Here is a 26,381-nt window from a genome sequence, read left to right as displayed (position 1 = left end):
TAACTTCCCAAACCATGGCAACAACTAGCTTGTTCTAGCCGTGTGCATCACCATTAAAGGTGCAGTAGGTAAGCCTTATGAAACTAACTTTCTGTCATATTTGCTGAAACTGACCCTTTGTTCCAGTAGATGAAGCTCCTCTGGCACCACCTACAGCCTGTAGTGGGATTTGCAAAAAAAAAACACTCCCTGTTCAGATCCACCAATCAGGGCCAGGGGGGTGTCTAACTGCGTGTCAATCACTGCTCATGCAAATGCATTCATTCTCCCTTGTGGGGGGAGGGGCTTAGGAGACCGTTTTAGTGGAAAAGGGGGGAGGGACTGAGAAGTTGTCGATGTTCACATTTTTTGGCTAAGTCCTGGATCTTCACAATCATACCTACGGCACCTTCAAGTGTCCCTCGTATATGCTACATGTAGTGTGTATCTGTATTTCAACTCTTTTCTTATCTGATTTTTGCAGGATGTTTTTTTAAGTATGCTAGGCCAGGCTTGGCCGCTTTCCAGTTTTGGAAAGCGAAAGTAAGCAATTGCACGGCTTGTTGTGACCGTTCCAGCGCTTTGCATTGTGGGACATAGTCCGCGAGGTAGACTGGTCCTAGGGCTGCTCGATTATGGAAAAAAAATCATAATCACAATTATTTTGGTCAATAATTAAATTATGATTATTTAAAGGTCCCATGGCATGAAAATTTCACTTTATGAGGGTTTTTTGTACCTTAATATGAGTTCCCCCAGCCTGCCTATGGTCCCCCTGCGGCTGGAAATGGTGATAGGTGTAAACCGAGCCCTGGGTATCCTGCTCTGCCTTTGAGAAAATGAAAGCTCAGATGGGCCGATCTGGAATGTTCTCCTTATGAGGTCATAAGGAGCAAGGTTACCTCCCCTTTCTCTGCTTTGCCCACCCAGAGAATTTGGCCCACCCATGAGAGAGAGAGAGAGAGACATCATGGCTTTGAAACGAGCAAAGTGGCATTTGGTCAAGGCCACACCCCCACCTTCCACCTTGCCCCCCCCCTCTCCTCCTCAATAGCTACAGACACAGAAATGGCACATCCTAAGGAAAGCTCATTGTGGGACTGGCTCTAGTGGCTGTAATTCTGCACCAAGGCTGAATTTTGGGAAAGAGACTTCAGATACAGTATTAGGGGACCACTAAGGTATAAAAGAGACTTCAGATACAGTATTAGGGGACCACTAAGGTCTATATAAAAGAGACTTCAGATACAGTATTAGGGGACCACTAAGGTCTATATAAAAGAGACTTCAGATACAGTATTAGGGTACCACTAAGGTCTATATAAAAGAGACTTCAGATACAGTATTAGGGGACCACTAAGGTCTATATAAAAGAGACTTCAGATACAGTATTAGGGGACCACTAAGGTCTATATAAAAGAGACTTCAGATACAGTATTAGGGGACCACTAAGGCCTATATAAAAGAGACTTCAGATACAGTATTAGGGGACCACTAAGGCCTATATAAAAGAGACTTCCGATACAGTCTTAGGGGACCACTAAGGCCTATATAAAAGAGACTTCAGATACAGTATTAGGGGACCACTAAGGCCTATATAAAAGAGACTTCAGATACAGTATTAGGGGACCACTAAGGTCTATATAAAAGAGACTTCAGATACAGTATTAGGGGACCACTAAGGCCTATATAAAAGAGACTTCAGATACAGTATTAGGGGACCACTAAGGTCTATATAAAAGAGACTTCAGATACAGTATTAGGGGACCACTAAGGCCTATATAAAAGAGACTTCAGATACAGTATTAGGGGACCAGTAAGGTCTATATATAAGAGACTTCAGATACAGTATTAGGGGACCACTAAGGTCTATATAAAAGAGACTTCAGATACAGTATTAGGGGACCATTAAGGCCTATATATAAGAGACTTCAGATACAGTATTAGGGACCACTAAGGTTTATATAAAAGAGACTTCAGATACAGTATTAGGGACCACTAAGGTCTATATAAAAGAGACTTCAGATACAGTTTTAGGGGACGACTAAGGTCTATATAAAAGCATCCAAAGAGCACCATGTCATGGGACCTTTAATATGATTATTTGTTGACTTCAAATCCGAACCTTTACCAGACAGTGGAATTGGTTGTCCCCTTGTTGCTCACCAAACTACTGTTTCTTTTCCTCTGCCATCTTCACTCGCGCTGATTTTGAAATGCTACCAGATACCACAAACAGGACCTCGCTGACTATTGGCTGTTCTTCAGAACACAAGATAATTAAGAGTTTACTTGAAAAACTGTAATGTGCAAAATAGTTTTTCTCGATTACATTGTTTTTGTGATTGTTAGGAGCCAAAATCGGAAAAATTGAATTAACTGCATAGCTTTTGTTTGCATACTGCTTGCTATACGCTACATTTGGACCAAATCAGTATGTAGCCCTAGTATAGTAGGCAGTTTTTGAATACAGGAATCCCAACCAGTCAGAGTAAACCTTACCTTCCCTTTGACCATCACAAACCACAGGGACAGTAAATGAAAGAGCAGTTTAAGAATTTTGAAAAGGTTTATTACTTGTGCAATATTTTAGGCTTCCAATAATTTAAAAAATATCATGTCTGTGACAAGCGACACACATCTAAAATATACTGGTTATTTTTAACTTCTGTAACAAAATTGACTGCCTTTAAAAGTCCTGTGAACATATTGCTCCAATAAGTAAAACAGAACACAATTACATTCTCTTTAACACCAACTGTATGAAGACGACATATTATAATTTATTAAATAATGTGTCTTAATAACATCGAATAAAGCGATGAAGGTGTTCTTCATCAAACACTGTTCTTTAAAACATCCTAGCTATTATTACAAAGTGACTAGTGAGACCAAGCATCACCAAAACTACATAGTCAGCACTTACCATACAGTGATGTCATTTACGTCTAGAGTTATTGTAAAAACTGTGCACAAAATACAGTAGCTACCATAAGTAGTAGTAGTAATATGGCACACATGAGCTAAATACTTAAGACAGCATTTAGAAACATCTGTCCAGACCAGATGATATCGTGGACGATGAGGGCTTGGAGCCAGAGAGAGAACATTTTGTTTATTCAAATTAAAAACATCAAAATCACAAAGCTGGAAATATGACAACAGTCTTATTAGACGACAAAACCCTCAAATATTTAAACTGGAGAATAGGTGCTTGAATTCTGACATTAAAAACTTTGTCTTCTGCCAAGAGTATATTTTCTTCATTTCAAGGCAGCTTCTCGTGAAATGAAAGTAGCCAAAAGGCAAACTGGAATGTGATCCCTTCAATCATCTTTATAATCTTACATGTGTCAGAATAACCTCCTCCGTCAGAGGAAGAAGCGTGCACGAAAAAACCTAAACACCTTCTGTAAATGTATTTAACATGACTCTGGATCCAAGCCCGTGAGCTGGGGTTTGGAAATCTGTTTCTCTACCCTCTCTAAAATGTCTCCGTGATCTTTCTATCAATGCAACGTGCTCTTCTAATGGACTCCTTTTCATCCATCCGAGTCTGGACACACTCACAGTAACACACTCACAGTGGATTACGCAGGAGGAGCGTTTGTTCAGTTCGAGTCCTGAATCTCCGCCCCTGAAGCCTCTTGGTCCGCGTCGACATTCGACTGGTCCTCATCTGGAGAATAAAAAACAGACATGCAGATGGTGGATCATTCCCCAATCTTTCAACGAGATATGAAGCTGAGTTCGAAACCCTTCTCCGGATCCAACTACCACTGCAGGTACTTTAACAGGACTTGTGTTACGGTAGTCTGCACATTCAACAACACAAAAACAAGACTCTGCAGCCATGCCAGCAGCTCTGTGAGACTGTACTCGGACACAGAGATGCTATAAAAATAGATTATAGATAGAAAAAGCACCATTCAGTGTGTGTACGGGACGCACCGGGCAGAGCAGTAGCTCCGTGGCGCTTTGAGATGACGCAATATTAAGAGCGACAACGGTACCCCACCCGCGACCTTTTCCTAAAGCTAACTGTCCCGTTCTTGCGCCGTATGTCAGTTAAACGTACGTCCCGACCCAGAGCATCAAAAGTGATGACCAAGCATGTCTAAATATGACACTAAAGGAGACTTTACAACGCCAAATGCACATGCCCAAGCGCCCATATTTGACGCGATGGGAGTGAGAATGTCTTGGTTAGCATGGTAACATTTGCCAATTAGTACAGCTGAGGCTGACAATACTTTTGCAGGTATTTGGTCATAAACCAAAGCATTAGACAAATTAGAAGTGTTGTTGATCACCAAAGTTGATCCTGAGGGGAACATGAATGTCTGTACTAAATTTCACAGTAATCCATTCAATTGATGTTGACACATTTCACTCAAAACCACTAATGGAACCTCATGTCGGCGCTAGAGGGAAAGTAAGTAAGCTGTACTGTGATCCCTGTACACTAAATACTTTAAATATGCTACACACAAGTGTTTTCAAGCTTTAACATTCTTGTCTTTTCATCGTCTTATTTCTGATGGATCTGAAAATCAGGAGCCATTTACGAGTATACAAGAAACAGTGGCAACACATTTCTTTTAAATGATTGTCGCTTTCAAATTGTAGTTATATTTCTGAGTGACTACAGGGCTCCTGCATGCTCATGCACAGTGGTCATTGTATGCAGTTGGTTCTGGTTAGTTTATTGTGTAAGAATCAATAGGAGAGGAAATAATCTCATTTTGCAACTTTAATTAAAAAGGCCCCAGATCCTTAATAAGCTCAAACTGAATAGAAAACAGTGTTTCCCCCAGAAAAGTTGTTTAGCCCAGTGGCAAGTGTCTTTATTTTGGAGGAGGGTTCCTCTGGGGCCTGTCACAACACTGATGGCAGCATTAATGTAGAGCCAAAAAGTTTCGGTGAAAACAGAAATATGGACTTTTAAAAAGCTATAAGACAGATTCAATAGGGACCAACATTTAAGGTGCCGTAGGTAGGATTGCGAAGATCCAGGACCTAGCCAAACATTTTTTCACTTCACTTTTTCCACTAAGGCCCAAAACGGTCTCCTAATCCCCTCCCCCCACAAGGGAGAATGAATGCATGTGCATGAGCAGTGATTGACACGCAGTTAGACACCCCCCCTGGCCCTGATTGGTGCATCTGAACAGGGAGCTGTGGATTTTTGCAAATCCCACTACAGGCTGTAGGTGGTGCCAGAGGAGCCGGATTTTTTTTTTTTTAAATGACCTGCTTCATGTAGTTCTACTGGAACATAGGGTCAGTGTCAGCAAATATGACAGAAAGTTAGTTTTATAAATCTTACCTACTGCACCTTTAAGTCAGTGCTAAAAGCTAAGCAAGATTTGAAAATATGACTACGTCAAAGTTTCCAATCAAGTAGCCTCACTGTAATTGTAGATTAAAAAAAGTAAGTTGCCCCCCGGGTGGGGGCAACTTAGGCCCGGTGGGCCACCAGGCTTGCAGTACACTGGGGGAAACCCTGGAAAAATAACAAAAACTATCTAGCTAGGATGGGCCTTTTAAAATGAGTTTGAATTCAACTGATATTCTCTTACAGCTTTGTTGGCAACAAACCCCAAATCTATGTATCAAATGTGGTGAATGCTGCTGTTCAGCTGCATTACACAGCATCACGTGGTCCTCAGAAGCAGCGTGAATGCTGATCAAGTTCAAGGAAAGCTGCTGATCCACACTGGATGGCATGGACTGAGCTAAAAAGTGTGTTCCCTCTAATGAGTCCCCCTGAGTGGAGAATCGCGTTAATCCCGAGCTGTACGACTCCAGCAGCGACTGACTCAATTTTACAATTCATTTTTCATCTCAGTCATGCATATCATCAGATTTCTGTGCCGCAGTATATCACTATACTTTCGTCCTTCATTCAGGTGAGAATGAAGTGTGTCGCTAGCGCAAAGAAGTAATTACAGGAAGTAACCTTTTATGGGTTTAAAGAGACGGATGTATGTTCTTGTTATTTCTGACGGTGACGAAGCTCCTCATGTTTGGAGAGACACTCAACAGCTGCTTGCATGACTGTATGAAACCAGTCGGGGGGGGGGGGAAGTAACTAAATACATTTACTCAAGTACTCTACTTAAGTATAATTTTGACTACCCACTACATTTCAGAGGAAAATATTGTACTTTTCACTGCACTACAATTATTTGACGGCTATATTTATTAGTTACTGTATTGTGATTTTAAATAAAAAATACAGTGTTCAAAATTAAACCAGTGACTCACAACTGTTCTGGCTTGTGAGCTTTTTTTTTTTTTTTTTTTAAATCAGTGTGTAGTTGGGGCTCCTTGTCATATTTCAGATGACTATCAGTTGTTGTCAGTTCCACCAAAGGATCATTTCCCCTCTAAACCTGTCAGATGGATTCTTTTAAAGGTGCAATATGTAATATTGTGTGTAATACTGGCGGCTAGCGGTTAAAATAGTTACTGCACTACCAATTCAAAATACTGGAGAGTCGTTTCCCCCGCCCCCTCCTGCCCAGACTCGAAGTTCACGGGGGTGGCCAGGCTGAGACCGCAGCATTCACAACAACGTTGCTAGACGCTTTTCTCACATAACCAGACATTACTCCACAGCACGCTGGCTATATTGACAGTCATAAAAGCCTGTGCTCACGCGGAGCTCTGTAACCAACTGACAGACACACTTTTTCGGCTTAAAATTACAATATGTACCGCTAAAAACACAACAACCTCACTGTCCTCTCCACACGCCAGTCAGGCACACTTCCTCGGCTTAGAATTACAATACGAAACGCTAAAAGTACCACTACCTTGCCGACGGAACACACTTCATTGGCTTAGAATTACGGCAACAATCGCTAAACACACTGCAAACTCACAGTCCTCTCTTTCCGATTTACAGCCCCCCTCTCGTGGCTTAAAATAACTCACCGTTGTCGGCTCCAGCCGCTAAACTACACGTTGTAAACAGCCATGGGCTGCTTCCTCCGGTAACGTTAGCAGGGTTAGCATGGCGGCGTTAGCCAGGACCAGTCGGGATCACTTTACTGGCTATGTCTCAATTGTTTTTGCGAGTAACCAACTCGGGTACTCTAGCTATATAATTCAATGTGAGTACACAAATGTTGAAATGACAAAAAAATGCCCATCCCTAGTAGCTGTGATAAATTAGCCTGAAGCTAATGCTTACCTGTTCAGGAGAAAATAAGCCAACTCTGCGTCCTTTTGGGATCTAATGGTGCGTTCTTTTTGTCCACCGAAGTCGATTTACGAGTTGTTTTCCGGAGTTACGAACCGGAAGTTGCAAAAAGAACGCCACCGAGGTCGTATATACAACTCGTCAAGTCGTCTGAACTCAGAGGACCCCGAGTTCACTTTCAAAGATGGCTACGTCGTGCATCACACGTAGTAAACATTGTGGTTTTCTACAATTTTAAGCACTTTTGTCTTTGTTGTAACCAAATGAAGAAGTGGTACACATAGCACTGTATACTGCTACCTATAGGCATGTTGCTACAGTCTTATTAGGAGTTAAATACCGCCTGATTAGTTATTTTGTAGCTTGTGCAGCTGAAATTGGCTAGAGACGCTCGGTTGCTATATGACAACAACGGCTTAAGCCGAGCCTTGAGCAGAAAGCAGAGCAGTAGCCGAACGTTAATGTTAATCAAAACGTAATTTTCATGTATCAAACTGTGAAATATATGTGTGTAATATGTCAATAACTGGGTGAATAGAATCCTAAATGTTACTAAAAATGTTACAAAAATGCATCTTTTCTCCGACTCGTAGTATTGTGTGACAAAAAGAACGCAACAACCCACGGTTACTCAATTTCCGACATGGATTTGACGTCACACTCAAGCTACTAGTCGCGATTACAAGACAAAAAGAACGCACCATAAGCTGTCTCCATCTTTCAAATACATCTCCAATATTTACCAGGGGGTTGTTACGTCTCTGGTCACGCAACTGTTAGAAACATGCTGTTTTCTTTTTTTTATGTCATGTAGAATCTATCTCCGTTGATCCTGTTCGTTTGTTTGCTGCTTTCATGGCTGTACTACCGTTACAGCTGTAGCGCGCTGGGTTTACGTTTTTACAGGTATATCTGGCAACCCGGCCTGCCTGTCAAACTGGGCCGTTGATAAGAACACACAGATCAAAACATAAATTCCGTCACGGAATGTAAATTTCAAAAAGAAAAAATACTGACATTAGCATTGTTGTCAGAAAAGATAGTATTTCAGTTTAACATGTGTCCTTAATATCTGATAAGGCACTGGTGTCATTTTTGGATTTATTACAGTACAAATATTACATATTGGACCTTTAAATAAATATTGGAAGCCTAAAGAGGTCAAATGATTCAATATTTCACCAACAGCTTCAAAAGTAAATACAAAATTGTTATTAGTCCCTCCCCCATTATTTATCTCACAACCTCGTTCAACAACCCCAATTTATCAGGTGACCCTTTGGAGGGGCCCGACGCCAAGGTTTGGAGCCTCTGGACCAAACTTACCAACTGTATATGAAGCACTTAAAACTAGCTCCGCCTCGAGCAGCTGCAACAGTAAAATGCTATGTATGTAAGGGATCATGTAGAGCCAGCTGGGTATTATGGCGAATTAGAATACCCGACAGCGGGATGTCAGGCCCCCAGGAACAGCGCACAGCCTTTCCGCTGATTTTGTCCAGTGTCCAGTGGTATTGCATTGTAAAAGAGACGTTTGTAAAACTGCTGCCATGACACCTTGTGTCGATTGTGACCATTTCTATTCTCAATTTTTAATCCATGGACTTTTTATATTTGAAAAACTTCCCTCGAGCCGAGAAAAATCTACTTAAAGCTATAGTACGTAGTACTGCCTCCCCCATGAGGAATTCTAAGTCATTACAACACCGCTGCTGTTGCACCACCCCCACCCCTCCTCCACACAGTTACTTGTAACCAAGAAGAAGAAAAAAGAACATGATGGACTCTTCAGAAGAGGTCATTATCTTCACTCGAGTTTCTGTGCGCAAAAGTCGCCGGACGACACCATTTTCTGAACATAGCCCTGCTGAGAAATCCAGAGAGAGTTGTTTGGAGCTGATAGTCTTAATTAGCTTTGTAGCAACTCATTTGGCAATGGCTTCAATGTAACGGACGTTCAATAATATGAAAAAGTTACGCACTAAAGCTTTTAGAACTGTGAAATCACCACAATGAAACACTACTGCGCATATTCAGTGGGCTGCATACCACGGAACTGAACCTGGACGCATAGAAATCTTTTTGGCGTATACACCAGGCGAGCAACTCTCACAGGAATGAACTGGGCTCCACCATGAACGTAGGATCCAGGCCTTATAATACATCCATGGCATGGGTGATGCAGGACGCAGAGGGGCCAACTTTGAATCATGAAGTGATACTCACTACAGTAGGCTATATTTTACAGCTTTAAGTAAAGGATCTGAGTACTTGTGCCCTGGGTCAATAATAAATGAATAACAGAAAGGAACCTTTCCACTGTGGCATCACACCAAATAAAACAACCTCTCAGTGACCTCCCCCTCCTCCTCACCTGCAGTTTGTTCGTCTGCACTCTGCCTCTCCGTTTGTTCGTCTGCACTCTGCCTCTCCGTTTGTTCGTCCGCACTCTGCCTCTCCGTTTGTTCGTCTGCACTCGGCCTCTCCGTTTGGCCGTCCGGAGAGCTCGGTTCGTCCGGCGGCCAGCGGAGCTCGCCGCTCTCTACCTCGGCTCCATCCATCGGCTCGACCACGATGGAGGGAAGCCTCTTGGACAGCTTTGGATATCTTTCATGGGTATCCGGGAAGATCTGTTTAAAGCTTATGTAAGGTTTAACTGGAGGGTTATGAACATCATTATTCATAACATGTGGAAGAACAACAATGCGGTAAAAATCGGATTAGGAAAACTGTGTATCAGATGAAAGATTTGCAGCTGGACTTGAAAATGTGCATAAGCTTTTCTATTTTCTAATCAGATATCAAAATATCAAAATATTCACATCCTTGGTCTAGTTAGGATGTATAAATCTGGGACTTAGAAGCTTTGTATAAAGAAGCTGAAAGAAACATTTAGCAAAGCGTGATTCATTGGTGCTACATCTTGTAAAACTACAATTAGGTCTTTCCAAAATGCCTTTCATCAAGCAGCCAATAGCAGGCCTCCAAAGGTGACATGCCAGAGCTGCATTACTTCTGTCAAAACAGTTCATGCACACCTCGTCATAATTACGACTACTCGATATTCATTATATCTAACACTATCATGCTGAAACAAGCAAAAACACGTATATACTATATACCTATGCTAGTTTAGCAATATTAATATATGCTATTAAGGATAGTATTCATAAAAACTTTAAATAAGTAAAAAAAAGAATATAGTTACTGTTTTAAGTGAAAGTGAAAATGCTTGAATGTTAACAAACTGCGTGTTTCATTTCTTCTGTTATTCCAAGAGAGAGATTTCCATGAAAAGTGCACTGGCAGGTTTATATTTTTTATGTTTTGTTATTCACTTTGTTTCAAATTTAACAGAATTCCTATACATTATATTACACTCTTAGCTGATATAATATACATTGACAACTGATATTGAAATGGTTAATATGAGCATGAACATTTTGATCAATTATGTTATATATGTATGTATGTATATATACATACCAACCCTGGTTATTTACAGGACAAGAGACATAAAGAGGTCTACTCGATTTAAAAATTTTGTGGAAAACTGTACATTATTTAGCTGTCTAAGTTACCTATAAACATTGTTTTAACTGCATTTGAATTGCTATATTTGAATGGGAAACAGACCCCGACCCCCCTAGATTAGACTTGAAAATACAAAAAAAAAATTTTATAAAAAAAAAAAAAAATAAAGTTTTTATAATGTTAGCCAATCCCAAATTGTATGTATTTAAATGCAGTATTACCATCACATACCAACCATTCAGAAAATAATCTAATGAAATACAATTTTCAAACCCTCACCCACCATTGGGCTGTACCATTTCTCTGGTACGTTGGTTCTTTGTTTTATATATATATATGATGATGATCTGTATTATATGTTATTATCTTTGTCCTGCAATAGGTCTTTGTTATGTGTTACATGTTCTAACACCAAGGACCATGTTGGAAATAACATGCTATCCTTTGGATTATGTTGTTTGTCAAATCCAAAATAAATCAAATCAGATATCACTTCACTAGCTGTCAAAACGTACGTACCGGGTACGGGCACAGGCGCTGATGTGTCAGCGAAAATTAAGAGTAAGTGGCTGAATCAACTTGAATCTCTGCTTATGGTTTTGACTGCCATGTATATCATCATGCGCTGTGCTTTGTGGTAAATGTTACGAGCAGCTCATCAACCTAAACAGGTTTTCAGAAACTTTCTTAATTTGGTTGCTCATAGTGTTACTCTCATCTATAATGAAGTCTAGTGCTGCTCCCTTTTAGTCGATTAGTCGACTAATCTGTCGTTTTGGTCTTAGTCAACTAAGATTTCTTTAGTCTATTAGTCATGTTTGATGCTTTTTTTCATGCTGAATGACTTATTTCCAAGAAACGTACGAGCACATCTCTGGTAAACACAATAATTAAAGTGGTGCTTTTACATGACTCTTTGCGGAGAAACTCAGATTTACAGATCTGTCGATTAAATCAACTAACCGATTAGTCGATACAATTGAATGAGTTAGTCGACTAAGAATTTCTTCAATCGAGCACAGCCCTAATGAAGTCCTAGTCTAGCTAGGTAGTTCAAGCAAATATTGTCCGTATCTTGGTGAAACTAAGCCAATATTCAGGGAATTTCGCATATAGATTAGTGGTTCTCATGTGTGTAAGCCTATATAAAACGGAGAGTGACGTCACCAGTCGCAATAGCTCTACCACCCCTCCCGAAGCTCGCAGTATAATTCGAACACTGCATTTGCTCCCAGCAGGACTGAGTCCACATCATTACCTTCGTCACGTCAACCCACATTTTACTCCTGCGACTCACCACTGTGTGCTGTCTACTCCAATGAGACAAGACTGCAACAAACACACATACACACACGCACACACACACACCTGGAAGGATACTGCGGCCTGATCTGCTCCTGCTCCACCCCCGCTGAAGTCCTCTGTACCGGGCTCCAGAGAGTTCATCACCTCAGTCATCCTGGAAGGAAACCAAATGCTGCTGATCACCAATCAATCGACTGTCTCCACTCTGTGTGTCTGCTCGGTTTCCTTTGGCTTCTTTTGGCATGAGTTGGCTGATGTGACCGGGGTATCATTCCTTACAGTAATACTTTCTAATTACCGTTCCAATATCAGGAGAGAAACTACCAAGAACTATGACTACTTCTTAGTCTTCTTCACTACTACATTTGTACAATATTTTTCTAATTTAAACATCATACATCACACATTAAAACACTGATGACATTTTGTATGAAAGTATTGTTTTTGGATTCTGTACAATCTCCCATGCATCGTTTTGGCACATTTTAGCAACCCAAATAATTTTTAATGAAAGGTGCCCTGTGGACAAACGTTTGTTTAGGCTACATTCTGCGTTTCTCATTTAAACTCACAGTGTGGCTCCTTGCGCTCTGAAAATTGTGCTGCGTGCATTTCCGTCCTCAAGTAACATTTGCGGCGTCGACGTTTTGAACATTCTGAACATAAAACCTGCATTGTTTCTGATAATCTTTACGAGCTTGCGATCTACTACTTCACTGCCTTTGCTGGCGCATTGATGAGATAATATAGGATAGTACTGTGTGGGTCAGACAGCTAAAAAATGAGCTGAAACTCACTATAAAACTCCTTAAAGCCAAGAGGAGCTGCAGATTCGGCTGATAATTCTCTGTAGCTTACAAACTGAACATTTTAAAATAAAGATTACAGCTGCTTTGACTATGTTATGACCAGAGTCTCAGCAGAGGAGACGCCATGCCACAGTGTGCCATCATGGGGGTCCTTCACCTCCACCTCATCCATTATTTTTCTTATATATCAGGACCAATATTACTACAAACATTATTGCCTCTTTAAAAACCAGCCAACAGGACCGGCTCACTAGACTTCACACGTGACAAGTTATCAGAAACACTTTTAATACAATCCGACCCGCAGTTTGCTGTTGCCATGGGTACGAGCGTTTGAGATAGTATGCCTCTGATTGTCTGAGTAGTGCCCTTTGCCTGGATGCACAAGCGAGGCCCGAGGGCTGATTTTGGGGGGTATTCATGTGTGGCGCTACGCAGCAATTACCGCCGTCAGGACTGGTTGCTGTTGTGAGACTTTCTCTGTGAAACCTCAGATTGCTTCTGCTCCCTTTGTCGTGAGCAGCGCGGAGACAATGCAGCCTTTATTTCCTCGTCAGAGGCCGGTATTGTTCCTCTGGAGGGAATGTGTGCGGTCAGTCCGGCCGGTCTCACGGAGGTAGCAACTGGAGAAGAGGCGCTCGGCACATGATCGCCGTCTGATCTCTGAGAAGTGCATTCACCGAAGCAGAACAGACACAAGAATTTAAAACGTTGATGCCAGACGTGAAGCTTCTCTCATGCTTTTTCTTTCTTCCTTTTCTCTCCAGCTGAATAGTAATACGGTCTTATTTAGAGCCATTAGGCCTGAACAACTGTGGTAACGTCTGCCGGTTTAGTCCGCGGGAAGCCGCTTCACTTCTGCCTCAACAGAAGAATGAAATGTCAGGACTCTTTACATTTTTAGCTGCATAACTGGTGGTTCCAAACATGATATCTTGCGTTGTGCATTTGCAATGTAATACGTCCATGATAGGCCTTGAGTTGAATTGAGCACAGGGTAAAATTCTTCATTCTTTAAACTAACTATTTTACGCTGGAGCCCTGTTTTATTTCGGATTTTACTTGTGTTAAAGTAAATCCCACCTACAGCCCTATTCACGCTGGACTAGTATTACCTGGGGACCTCTCGTACTTTGTAATAATTACGGAGATGGTCTGTGATCTTAATCCATGTGCAAATCTGCCATGTCAGTAATTACCTACCATATTTCGCCAAACAGAGGTTGTATGATAATATTAGTCCCGTGTGAATCTGTGCATCTTTGTGATTTAGGGTCATGTTGGCTGCGTTTCTACAGAGCCTTGGCATCATATGTGTGGGATAATGTCAGTAAATTCAAGTGAAATACAGACTCTGCTTACCCCGTGGGAATGCGGCACACTAAACACAGACAGTCATTACTAAATCCCACGAGCTCCCCCTGGTAATACCGGTCCCGTGGGAACAGGGCAGTGAAGACTCCTCAGTCCTTGATGTATTAGATGTTGCTCAATTGAAGCAGTGAATCAATTGAACAACTGAAATTGATCCTTAACTCACACAACACAGATATGTAATTATACCTTTATTCCAACTTCAAATTTTTCCCAATTTCAAATTATGTCCCCAAAAGGAAACTTTGTCGACTCTGCAATCTGTTTTATCTCTGTTTGTTCATCTCACTTCAATTGTATTGCTGCAAAATGGGATTGTCAAGCAGACAAACTGACCAACACATATATAATAATAGATTGATACTTGGCGTGATTCAGTATTGCCACAGAAAATATTCTGCCGTATCGATTCCCCCCGCCCACCCCTATTGTTGACGTACATCTTTGCTTTCTAGCAGTCTTCTTCTTCATTGCCTTTGTTGGCGCAATTGCTGCACTTCTTTGCACATTAACCAACATTGCTCCATAGCGCCACTAGTGGTGAAAACCTCTACCGGGTAACTTGAAGGTTACCTGACGAGCCCATGGTTTCAGAACCATCTGAGACGCTGTCATTGGATTGGTTTGGGAAAGCACTTTCAAAAGAATACCTGTCAGGTGATTGGATGAACCATCTGTCTATCCTCTCCGCCATTGTTGTTTTGGACGAGCGTTCGTCACACACACCTTAGTCTATATCCACGACGTTCCACTTCCGGGATTGCTCCGGTGCTGCCGGAAATTCAGCCGGATTTCACTCTTTTCGGGCCGGATATCCATTACCTTCTTATTTCTTTGTGTTGGCAGCTAGACTATCTGTCCAATCTGAGTTTTCTGTTGCACGACTAAAACAACTTTTGAACGTACACATGTTCCACCAAAACAAGTTCCTTCCCGAGGCTATTTTGCAGAGGCACCGTGGCTCCACTCGGTGCTTAGCACAGTTTAAGACGATTGTGATTGGTTTAAAGAAATGCCAATAAACCAGAGCACGTTTTTCTCCCTCCCCGGAATGCTGTGTGGACTAGCCAGACCTTCCTCCGCAGCGCTGTGGAGAAAGGTCTGGCAATGCGAGACTACACACACCTAAACCACGCCTGTAGCTGCCGGCAGCTCCTCACTGGCAGCTACAGACACCGATTGGTTTGGCCCGCTCCTGTTCGGACACAAACACATGAACTTGAAGCCTGAGAAGATGGATTTTGGCGTGATATGTGATCCCGCAATTCTCATGTTATCTCGTGATTTCGCAAGAATCCAGCTGCCGTCCGTGCAAGGTAACCTTTAAGGTTCAAATTTTTTCATTACTTTTGGAAGATCTATTCAGATATTTTACTCAAGTGAAAGTAATAGAAAATTGTAAAATGCATTCAAAACCATAAGTATCAGCAGAATGTAGGCTACTTAAAGAATATAAAGTAAAAGTCGTCATGCAGCAGGATGGCTGGTCATATTTTTGTTAAATCTTAATGTACAAAGTAAGTAAAGCTGGCAGATAAATGCAGTGAAGTAAAAAAGTACCATATTTCTCGCTGAAGGGTAGTGGAGTAAAAGGTACCTCAAAATTCTACGGTAAGTGCAGTCCTTGAGCAACTGTACTTAGTTACATTCCACCCTAACCCACCACTGCAAGAATTACATCCAATGTGTTAAAATTGCTGATTTATTGTTATAATAGTCAACAAATGGAAATGTATTAAATGTATAACGAAAAAGCTGCAACCAGCAAATGTTTGAGTTATTAACTTCTCTGCTGATTGACGAATTGATGAATCAAACCGTTGTTTCCGCACCATTATTCTTCATTAACATCTGTTGTATCTTTTCAAAAACTTGCAAAAGCACTTTAATAATTTAGTAAAAAAAACTAAACGTCTGCTGTAAATCAACTAGGGCTGAAATGACAAATAATAGATCAGAATATTAATCAGAAATAGATTTATCGTTAAAGTCTTTTCTCAAGCTAAAATGACCAAATACCAGTTTCTAAGTTGTCTTATTGATAATAATCTGAATATTCTACAAAACGCAACATCTGAAGACATCCTGTTGGGTTTTAGGACATTTTACGTTTTCTGATTGTATAGGCTAATAAATAACAGAAGCACCTTGATGTACTGCAGCATCACAGACTTTGAGTTTGAAGCCAGATACTTGCACCTAAAAAAGAAAAAGCTCATTTCCTCACGAAGCACGCCAAAATCTCAACAAAAAGAATTCTCCTTGCAGTCTCATTTCCATTTAAAATTCGTTTTTTTTTTTCAGATGAAAGATGTGCATCTGGTGTGACCTCACAGATTAAAATGCCTCCTCTTCTTCTGTCCATCATGAGATTCATCATGGTGGAGACGGTCCACTTAAAGGAGCAGCGGATTTCCAAAATGTGCATCCTCTCCAGAGCTGTTAACTATCAGTTCCATTCCCATATTTAATTTATTTGCAGATAAAGGATATTGATGCCAATATGTTTCACTAGAACGACCGCTGTACTCTCTCTCTCTCTCTCTCTCTCTCTCTCTCTCTCTCTCTCTCTCTCTCTCTCTCTCTCTCTCTCCTCTTATCACCCCAGCTGCACTTCAAACATTTTTATTTTCCAATTCTGCTGCTGAATCAGAGCCAGCACCACCTCCTCAATTGCAGCTTCCTCCGATAAACCCAGTAAGTTTTTAAAGCCCAAGGACATGGAATATAAATGAAATCCATGTCCAAATATAGTGATACCCTCAATTCTGAAATGTTCCACTGCTCTGTTTTGCCCAAATTCACATTTCCTATTCTATTTTTTATTTTATTTTTCAACTCCAATGGTGCAAAACCCTTAGTTTTATGCATTTTTATATGACATAATATAGCCCATGATTAATAAATGTCCACACTGTGCAGTTAGCTCAGATTTACCTGCATGGCACACACAACAGGTAGCCAGTTTACTGCAGGTAGCAGATTCTATAAATAGATTTAAATAGCAGTGTGTAGCTCTAAAACACAGCTGCTACTCTTTTACAGACAGGTCTGTGCTTTTTACCCACAGACCCCACACACTGAGCATCACCAGAAAACGGTTCGATGAATTTCCCTAAACCTCTGTGGTGCAGTTTAAATGAAAGTCATCACTCATTCAGTTAGTTTTATAAAAACCGAACAGAAGCGGATTTTAGTTGCGTGTTTTGAAATGAATGATTGTTTTCCAGAGTGGTTGTAGAAGAAAAGCTCCGTAGCCTTACCTGTCTGCGGGCTGGTCCAGTGTCTCAGAGCAGGAAGGTCTCCGTCCTCCGCTGCTTCATCACACTGATGCTGATGAGGAGGATGATGAGGATAGTGATGATGATGCTGGTGATGATGCGGGCTATTGTGGGCGACAGGAGGAGGGCGCGGGAGGCTCCCGGTGAAGTTGCCCCTCGTGTCGAAGTGTACAGAGACTGCGCGGCCGGTGCTGCGTTCAAGGACTGTCGGAAACGTTGGAATTTACGAGGGGGAGAGTGCGTCCGATGTGTGCGTGTTGTCACAGGTGGAAGTGCTACTACTCAGATATATTACACAAGTAAAAGAAGCAATGCCACGCTACAGAAGTACTCTGTTACAAGTCAAAGTACTCCATTCAAAAGGCCTAAGTAACAGTAGCCTACAAAATATTGCCTACTTTAAGAAGGATGTAAAAGTAGCCTACTCATTTTGTAGAATGGCCCATTATATTATATTATTGGATCATAATTATTATATAGATTGCAGTTGGTAGGCTAAATGTGAGCCTAGATGGTATATAATATGCAAGTACAACTTCTGCATTCAAAATACTTAAAGCAAGTACTCTTTATGAAGAATGGCCCATTTCAGAATAATTTATATTATATAACTGGATTATAATTATTGATGCATTAATATGTTCATTTAATGTTGCAGCTGGTAGAGCTGGGGCTTATACACGGATGGTTGATTTACTGGGGTTGCCAATTTACTAGTCTCGCATTGCAAGACCATCCTAACTGACAAAGTGTGTTTTTAATTTGAAGGAAAGCTAAGCTACAACTAATGTGCAATGCAACTGTGATGCATTTGGGTTTACCAGGCTAAATTAAGACAATTAACTGATTAAACTCTGAATCTGTATTTGGTAAGCGGTGAGCACATTCTCTTCATTCATCTCTTTCCTTGATAAAACCAAAGCCATTAGAAAACTTGTTGTAGCTTCAATTTTAATTGAATTGGCAGAACAAGTAGCCAAAGGTTATTCTTGAATTGGGGAATTTACGAAGAGCACTTTAAGGCAGCACCCAGAGTGATAGAGAATATCTCTATGGCTCTGGCAGCACCTAATCAGAGGTGAACCGAGCAGCCGTTGATGATTTTAAATTTGCCGACGTTTCGCACTTATATTAACGTTAGCTGAATCTGTCAGGTAACCTGCCACATTGTATACCCTGGAACTTGAGACACACGAATATGTCGTCTCTCTTTATAAGCCTGTTGAATTTTAGAACATTTAAGTAAAGTTAGTCAATGATTCTATAATGCTAACAGCAACAAACTAATAGCAATGAAATATGTTACTTTGCTACCATTAAGCTAGCTAGCTAGCTAGCTAACACACAGAGGTTTCACTGTGTTGTAGCTACAGATAATTTGCCTTTTTCTAATCGTTACAGACCTAGTACAAATATATAAACACTATACTTGTGAGCTGTGTCTCCCTCTAGTGTCCAAATACTGTAACGTTATGTGTATTAATACTTCCTATGACCATTTTGTGTAACTTAGCGTTAACTTAGTCATGAGATGATAACCTAACGTTGAGAAATGTAACGTTACTTTTAATTATTCATCACCATTTATTTATTTCTTCATCTATTTTTTTGCATTTATGGTAAAACATTATTTTATATTTAAGAGAGTTTCCCAGTCCAAGTAACATTACTCATAAAGCAGAGTGGCTACTGTCAGCAGCGGTGGAAGAAGATCTCTGATCTTTACTTTACTCTGTTACAAGTAGCTAGGCATTCAAAATCTTACTTAAGTACAAAACTATAAGCATCAAAATATAATTGTGGGAGTGGTAGTATTTGTAGGGGGTTACGGAAGCGAGCTTGGGACCATGGAGGTCGCCGGTTCAATCTCCAGACCGGCAGGATAAAATCTGGGTGGGGAAAGTGAAAGAGCAGCGCTTGTCCCCCTCCCTCATCACCACCACTGAGGTGCCCTTGAGCAAGGCCCTTAACTCCAACGGCTCCAGTGGAGCTGCTCAGTGGCCAGCAGATCAGTGGTTGTAACTAGGCAGCTTCCAGGTATGAATGTGCAACTGTGTGAATGTGACAAGTCATTGTTGCAAATGAGAAATTGTTGTCAATCGACTTACCTGGATAAATAAAGGTTAAAAAAATAAATTAGTAAAAGTACTCATGATGCAGAATGACCCATTTCAGAATAATACACATTATATTATTGGATTATAATTATTGATTCATAAATGTGTTCATTTTATTATTGTAGCTGGTAAAGGTGGGGCTAATTTACATTTTTTTTTATAAAATGTAATCTATAAAAATGTATTTTAAGTCATTAGTTGATTTTTATTTTGTATTAATAGTTTAATTTTGCAAAGTAACTAGTAATTAAAGCATTTAAAAATAAATTAACTGAAGTAAAAAAAAGTACAATATTTGCCTCTAAAATGTAGCTAGTGGACTAGAAATATAATGTAGCATTCAGTGGCAATACTCAAGTACCTCATACTTAGTAATGTAAAATGTAGTTACCTTCCACCACTGGTATAAATTTGGTAAACTGACATTTGACCTATTTCAGTAAATCAAATGCAACAGAATAAACAGGAAACGGATGAATTGCTGCCAGAACATAACTTCTCAGCTTCAGCCACAGGTTTACATATAATAATATTTATTTATTGTGTATAGATTTGCAAACACATTGCATCATAATTCAAAGAGGAGCAGTAATCAAATCCAGAGATCATTAAAAGCTATTTACACAGCCAGTTTGTACACTGATATTGAAACATACTGTTGATATATTTTTACTGTAGCAAATTAGGTTCTAAGCAAAAATATGAATACAAAATATAGTTGCAGCAGTACACTTGCTTTGTTTGGTCATAAGCATTTCATTTCAGCTTTGTATTGTTATTGTTTCTTTACATTTTCTTTTGCAGCAACAAGAATATTCCGGTGATACATGTACATATTCATTTTCTGTCATATACTGCCCAATTGTGTTGTAAGTGCTCTCTAATGTCAACTTAATAGCGAAATTATTGTAAACATATTTCGGAATGTCAGTAACATTAATTGATTTTTGCAACAGTCTTGTTCAAATAAGCATTTTAAAATCAAAAGCACTTCTGATTATCATCTGATAAATAAGAGCACAAGTAAGTTGGATCACTTTTGTTGTACATAAAAACTATGAAACAAGAAATATAAGTTTTGATAAGCAAAATACATGGCTTACTTTAGTTCTGTACCACAATAAGCAAGGATATTTGGTGAAGTCCTGTCAGGATTTGCAGTAAGGGCACTGAGTTACACAGTTTATTACCAAGTGAATCACATTGTCAGTGAACTAGCCTACATTAGCCTACATTAATCCATCTCTTCATAGGTCAACAACATGCAACCAGAGATTGAAGTTAACACCTGAACACTAACTGACTGTTTCCTGTGATTGGTAAGTTAAACTTGCAAACAATCTTTCCAGTTGCCAACCTGTTTTCTATCTCACCTCTCTGTCACAGTGACATTCAGAAACCCACCAGCCACTGAGGCTGGATAATGAGGAATTGTAAATTTAGACATAATTCACATCAAGTTATTTCACTTGTCGGCTCCATCAAAGAACCTCATTTTGTCAGAGTGCACAGACTCTCTCAGTCGTTGAATGGATGAAGCTGTCTCACCTAAGATGGGCTCAGAAGAGTCAAACATACTTGTGATTTGTTTAGTTATTACAATTGTTTCTTTGCTTTCACTTCTTTCAGTTGATGTTTCCCTAACTAAATGCCTCTCGAAGACCGTTTTCTTGCTGCTTTGTGAATCCTCGACAGTCCACGATGCAGCTTCGTTAGCCTCTGATTCTAGGGGAAGGCCTTCAGCTGATTGGATTTGGACAGCAGTTAGTAGCTTGGCACGCTGTGCCTCTGGGGTGGCTTGTATATTTGATGTAATGACATGTATTTTTCCTGATTCCAGTCTGAGCGTGTCTTCTGATGAAGATGAAACTCCAGATGACAGAATGGTGATTTTCTCAGGCAAGTTGGGCTCAACCGAGATGAGCTCAGTTCTTGTGGTGGAAGTAATAATGTTACTGTGCATCTCTCCAAGTCCTGTAGCAGCGTTAGGTTCAGAGTATTTGACAGTTACCTTGGTTGGAGAAGATAAGGACAGGCCAACATGCTCACTTGTCATCGCAGAGCTAATATCAGCAAAGGCGTCTGATGACTGGACTGAAAAGGTGGGGCTTATTTCCTCAACTGTTCCCTCTACTGGGGTCTTTTCATCCTTATGCGTGTCTTTTTCAGAAATCTTGGCAGGTTCTGATGGGGAGGACAGTCCAAACTTGGGGAATTTAAACCAACCTGTCCTCTCAGGACTTTTGGTAGTAGTTTCCTTTTCTTTTGCCTCTAACTGCTTTCCACTGGTTTTATCTGTTTCATGAACATCCTTTGATGTTTCAAGATTTTCTTCTGTTTTTGGAACATCAAATTCAACATCAATATTCTTGAGGATCTCACCAAATGATGTCAAAGTCACTTTTGCTGATTTACTCTCTCCTTTTGGCTCGACTTCCATTTCCACCTGATCTTTGCATTCTGTGTCAACAGGCACATGTTCATCTTCAGGGTTGGGTCTTGAGAAACTCAGCTTTGGCATTTTAAATGATGGTAGTTTGAATTTACTTGGAGACCCAATATCAACACTTTCAGTCTCAGTCTTCAGCGTTTCAGAACCTGTTATTGCTTCTTTAGACACATCCGTTTTAATATCAACACTTGGACCTTTGACATTGACAGTAACATCCTCCTTTAGTTTAGCTCCATCCGTTTCAGCAACTTTGTCTGCATCGGGTGCTCCTGCTGTGACATCATAGGTTGCAACTCCAAATTTGGGCATTTTCAATGTTGGCATTTTAAATTTCAGTGTTGATCCTCCAACACCTTTTGACTTAGCTTCAGACTCGGAAGCTTTCATTTCCACACTAGCTGAAGATTCTTTGACTTCAATTTCAGGGAGTTTGACCTCTGCTTTAACTTCTGGCAGTGTGATGCCTACATCTTTCTGTGATGCATTTACATCTTGTTCAGGTCCTTTTGCTTTTGGTAGTGCAATACCGTACTTTGGCAATTTAAACTTGCTTTCTTGTCCATCATTTTCAGCTTCAAGCTCAGGAGCTTTCATTTTAATTTCAGGTTGCTTCACTATCACTTCTCTTTCTGGAAGAGAAACATCAACATCTGGAAGCTCAGCACTGACTTCAGGTTCTTTAACACTTGACTTTGAAAAAGAAAATCTGGGTAGTGTAAATGTTTTTTTTTTCAAGTTTTCATTAAGTTCTGCAGTAGGTGGCTCTTCCATTGAAATAGCCCCTGAAAGCCCTTGGACTTCTGCTTTGGCCTCTGGTGATGCAACATCAACTTTGGGTGTTTCAAGGTTTACATCCGCATCAGGGGCTTTCCCACCTGTCCTTGAAAATGAAAATTTTGGAAATGACCAGTTTGGTCGTTTCAACTTGTTTTCAACATCAACTGTTGGTGCATCTGGTATTAAAATAGCACCTTCAGATTCTTTGACTTCAACATTGGGCAGTTTGATTTCAGATTTGGCTTCTGGGAGTTTGACATCTACATCTTTCTTTGATAAACTCAAATCGATTTCTGGCCCTTTTACCTTGGGCATTGAGATGCCAAACTTTGGCATTTTAAACTTGCTTCCTGATCCTTCAATTTCACTTCCTTTAGCTTTCACATCTACAGATAGGCCTTTAGTGTCAATGCTGGGTGCAGTGACATCCACTGTAGCTCCATCAATTTTAATGTCTTTGTCCACATCAGGTACTTCCACACTGACCTTTGGAGTAGCAGCTCCAAATTTGGGTAATGTGAATGTTGGCATTTTAAGTTTTGATGGTGATCCTTCAACATTACCTGTTTGAGCTTCAATCTCAGGAACTTTAATTTCCACTGTAGCAGACGGTTGTTTTATTTTGACATCCGGAAGTTGAACTTCAGCTTTGGCTTCTGGGAGTTTGACATCTACATCTTTCTTTGATAAGCTCAAATCGATTTCTGGCCCTTTTACCTTGGGCATTGAGATGCCAAACTTTGGCATTTTAAACTTGCTTCCTGATCCTTCAAATTCACTTCCTTTAGCTTTCACATCTACAGATAGGCCTTTAGTGTCAATGCTGGGTGCAGTGACATCCACTGTAGCTCCATCAATTTTAATGTCTTTGTCCACATCAGGTACTTCCACACTGACCTTTGGAGTAGCAGCTCCAAATTTGGGTAATGTGAATGTTGGCATTTTAAGTTTTGATGGTGATCCTTCAACATTACCTGTTTGAGCTTCAATCTCAGGAACTTTAATTTCCACTGTAGCAGACGGTTGTTTTATTTTGACATCCGGAAGTTGAACTTCAGCTTTGGCTTCTGGGAGTTTGACATCTACATCTTTCTTTGATAAGCTCAAATCGATTTCTGGCCCTTTTACCTTGGGCATGGAGATGCCAAACTTTGGCATTTTAAACTTGCTTCCTGATCCTTCAAATTCACTTCCTTTAGCTTTCACATCTACAGATAGGCCTTTAGTGTCAATGCTGGGTGCAGTGACATCCACTGTAGCTCCATCAATTTTAATGTCTTTGTCCACATCAGGTACTTCCACACTGACCTTTGGAGTAGCAGCTCCAAATTTGGGTAATGTGAATGTTGGCATTTTAAGTTTTGATGGTGATCCTTCAACATTACCTGTTTGAGCTTCAATCTCAGGAACTTTAATTTCCACTGTAGCAGACGGTTGTTTTATTTTGACATCCGGAAGTTGAACTTCAGCTTTGGCTTCTGGGAGTTTGACATCTACATCTTTCTTTGATAAGCTCAAATCGATTTCTGGCCCTTTTACCTTGGGCATGGAGATGCCAAACTTTGGCATTTTAAACTTGCTTCCTGATCCTTCAAATTCACTTCCTTTAGCTTTCACATCTACAGATAGGCCTTTAGTGTCAATGCTGGGTGCAGTGACGTCCACTGTAGCTCCATCAATTTTAATGTCTTTGTCCACATCAGGTACTTCCACACTGACCTTTGGAGTAGCAGCTCCAAATTTGGGTAATGTGAATGTTGGCATTTTAAGTTTTGATGGTGATCCTTCAACATTACCTGTTTGAGCTTCAATCTCAGGAGCTTTAATTTCCACTGTAGCAGACGGTTGTTTTATTTTGACATCCGGAAGTTGAACTTCAGCTTTGGCTTCTGGGAGTTTGACATCTACATCTTTCTTTGATAAGCTCAAATCGATTTCTGGCCCTTTTACCTTGGGCATGGAGATGCCAAACTTTGGCATTTTAAACTTGCTTCCTGATCCTTCAAATTCACTTCCTTTAGCTTTCACATCTACAGATAGGCCTTTAGTGTCAATGCTGGGTGCAGTGACATCCACTGTAGCTCCATCAATTTTAATGTCTTTGTCCACATCAGGTACTTCCACACTGACCTTTGGAGTAGCAGCTCCAAATTTGGGTAATGTGAATGTTGGCATTTTAAGTTTTGATGGTGATCCTTCAACATTACCTGTTTGAGCTTCAATCTCAGGAACTTTAATTTCCACTGTAGCAGACGGTTGTTTTATTTTGACATCCGGAAGTTGAACTTCAGCTTTGGCTTCTGGGAGTTTGACATCTACATCTTTCTTTGATAAGCTCAAATCGATTTCTGGCCCTTTTACCTTGGGCATGGAGATGCCAAACTTTGGCATTTTAAACTTGCTTCCTGATCCTTCAAATTCACTTCCTTTAGCTTTCACATCTACAGATAGGCCTTTAGTGTCAATGCTGGGTGCAGTGGCGTCCACTGTAGCTCCATCAATTTTAATGTCTTTGTCCACATCAGGTACTTCCACACTGACCTTTGGAGTAGCAGCTCCAAATTTGGGTAATGTGAATGTTGGCATTTTAAGTTTTGATGGTGATCCTTCAACATTACCTGTTTGAGCTTCAATCTCAGGAGCTTTAATTTCCACTGTAGCAGACGGTTGTTTTATTTTGACATCCGGAAGTTGAACTTCAGCTTTGGCTTCTGGGAGTTTGACATCTACATCTTTCTTTGATAAGCTCAAATCGATTTCTGGCCCTTTTACCTTGGGCATGGAGATGCCAAACTTTGGCATTTTAAACTTGCTTCCTGATCCTTCAATTTCACTTCCTTTAGCTTTCACATCTACAGATAGGCCTTTAGTGTCAATGCTGGGTGCATTGACATCCACTGTAGCTCCATCAATTTTAATGTCTTTGTCCACATCAAGTTCTTCCACACTGACCTTTGGAGTAGCAGCTCCAAATTTGGGTAATGTGAATGTTGGCATTTTAAGTTTTGATTGTGATCCTTCAACATCACCTGTTTGAGCTTCAATCTCAGGAGCTTTAATTTCCACTGTAGCAGACTGTTGTTTTATTTTGACATCTGGAAATTGAACTTCAGCTTTGGCTTTTGGGAGTTTGACATCTACATCTTTCTTTGATAAACTCAAATCAATTTCAGGCCCTTTTACTTTGGGCGTTGAGAAGCCAAACAGTGGCATTTTAAACTTGCTTTCCTGCCCCTCTAATTCTACATCACCTTCTGGTGGCTTAAGCTCCACTTCAGGTTGTTTGACTTCCACATTTCCTTCTGGAAGAGAAACATTATCTGAGAGACTGACATCATCTTTAGACTCTTTTGAACTTTGCTTTGAAAATGAAAATTTGGGTAATGAAAACCTTGGCTTTTTCAATTTGGCATCAAGGTCTGTAGTGGGTGCGCCCTCTATTGAAGTACCTGAGGATTCTTTGGTATCAATATCTGGAAGTTGTATGTCTGTTTTGGCCTCTAGTGATGCATTGTCTACTTTTGGGACATCAAGGTTGACATC

At 40.4% G+C, this 26,381-nt stretch overlaps 2 protein-coding genes across 2 annotated transcripts in view; both read right to left on the bottom strand.

Moving 5' to 3' along the window:
- Nucleotides 1-2,531: 2,531 nt before the first annotated feature.
- LOC114546873 (protein LBH) lies at nucleotides 2,532-17,653 on the bottom strand. Its single transcript, XM_028565998.1, has 4 exons — nucleotides 17,475-17,653; nucleotides 12,104-12,182; nucleotides 9,564-9,819; nucleotides 2,532-3,658 (listed from the first exon to the last, which is right to left on the bottom strand). Exons 2-4 carry the CDS (start codon nucleotides 12,179-12,181, stop codon nucleotides 3,591-3,593), a joined length of 402 nt encoding a protein of 133 aa, XP_028421799.1. The 5' UTR covers nucleotide 12,182; nucleotides 17,475-17,653; the 3' UTR covers nucleotides 2,532-3,590.
- The window catches only part of LOC114546421 (neuroblast differentiation-associated protein AHNAK-like), a 36,170-nt gene continuing 23,076 nt past the window's right edge, over nucleotides 13,288-26,381 (bottom strand). The window contains exons 11-15 of the mRNA XM_028565174.1: nucleotides 23,033-26,140; nucleotides 21,621-22,690; nucleotides 17,538-17,696; nucleotides 14,528-14,581; nucleotides 13,288-13,500 (exon numbers count right to left, since the gene is read on the bottom strand). Coding sequence (XP_028420975.1) covers nucleotides 13,288-13,500; nucleotides 14,528-14,581; nucleotides 17,538-17,696; nucleotides 21,621-22,690; nucleotides 23,033-26,140 — 4,604 coding nt within the window. The remainder of the gene's footprint in view (nucleotides 13,501-14,527; nucleotides 14,582-17,537; nucleotides 17,697-21,620; nucleotides 22,691-23,032; nucleotides 26,141-26,381) is intronic.

Source organism: Perca flavescens, chromosome 20 (assembly GCF_004354835.1).
Source record: "Perca flavescens isolate YP-PL-M2 chromosome 20, PFLA_1.0, whole genome shotgun sequence".
Classification (NCBI taxonomy): Eukaryota; Metazoa; Chordata; class Actinopteri; order Perciformes; family Percidae; genus Perca; species Perca flavescens.
This window is presented reverse-complemented; position numbering and strand designations above follow the sequence as displayed.

Excerpts from the sequence above, each read along its gene's own strand:
- LOC114546873 (XM_028565998.1), bottom strand. The coding sequence starts at position 12,181 with ATGACTGAGGTGATGAACTCTCTGGAGCCCGGTACAGAGGACTTCAGC. Across the intron at positions 9,820-12,103 it reads CAGGAGCAGATCAGGCCGCA|ATCTTCCCGGATACCCATGA; the intron begins GTATCCTTCCAG and ends AGCTTTAAACAG. Across the intron at positions 3,659-9,563 it reads TGCAGACGAACAAACTGCAG|ATGAGGACCAGTCGAATGTC; the intron begins GTGAGGAGGAGG and ends TTTATTCTCCAG.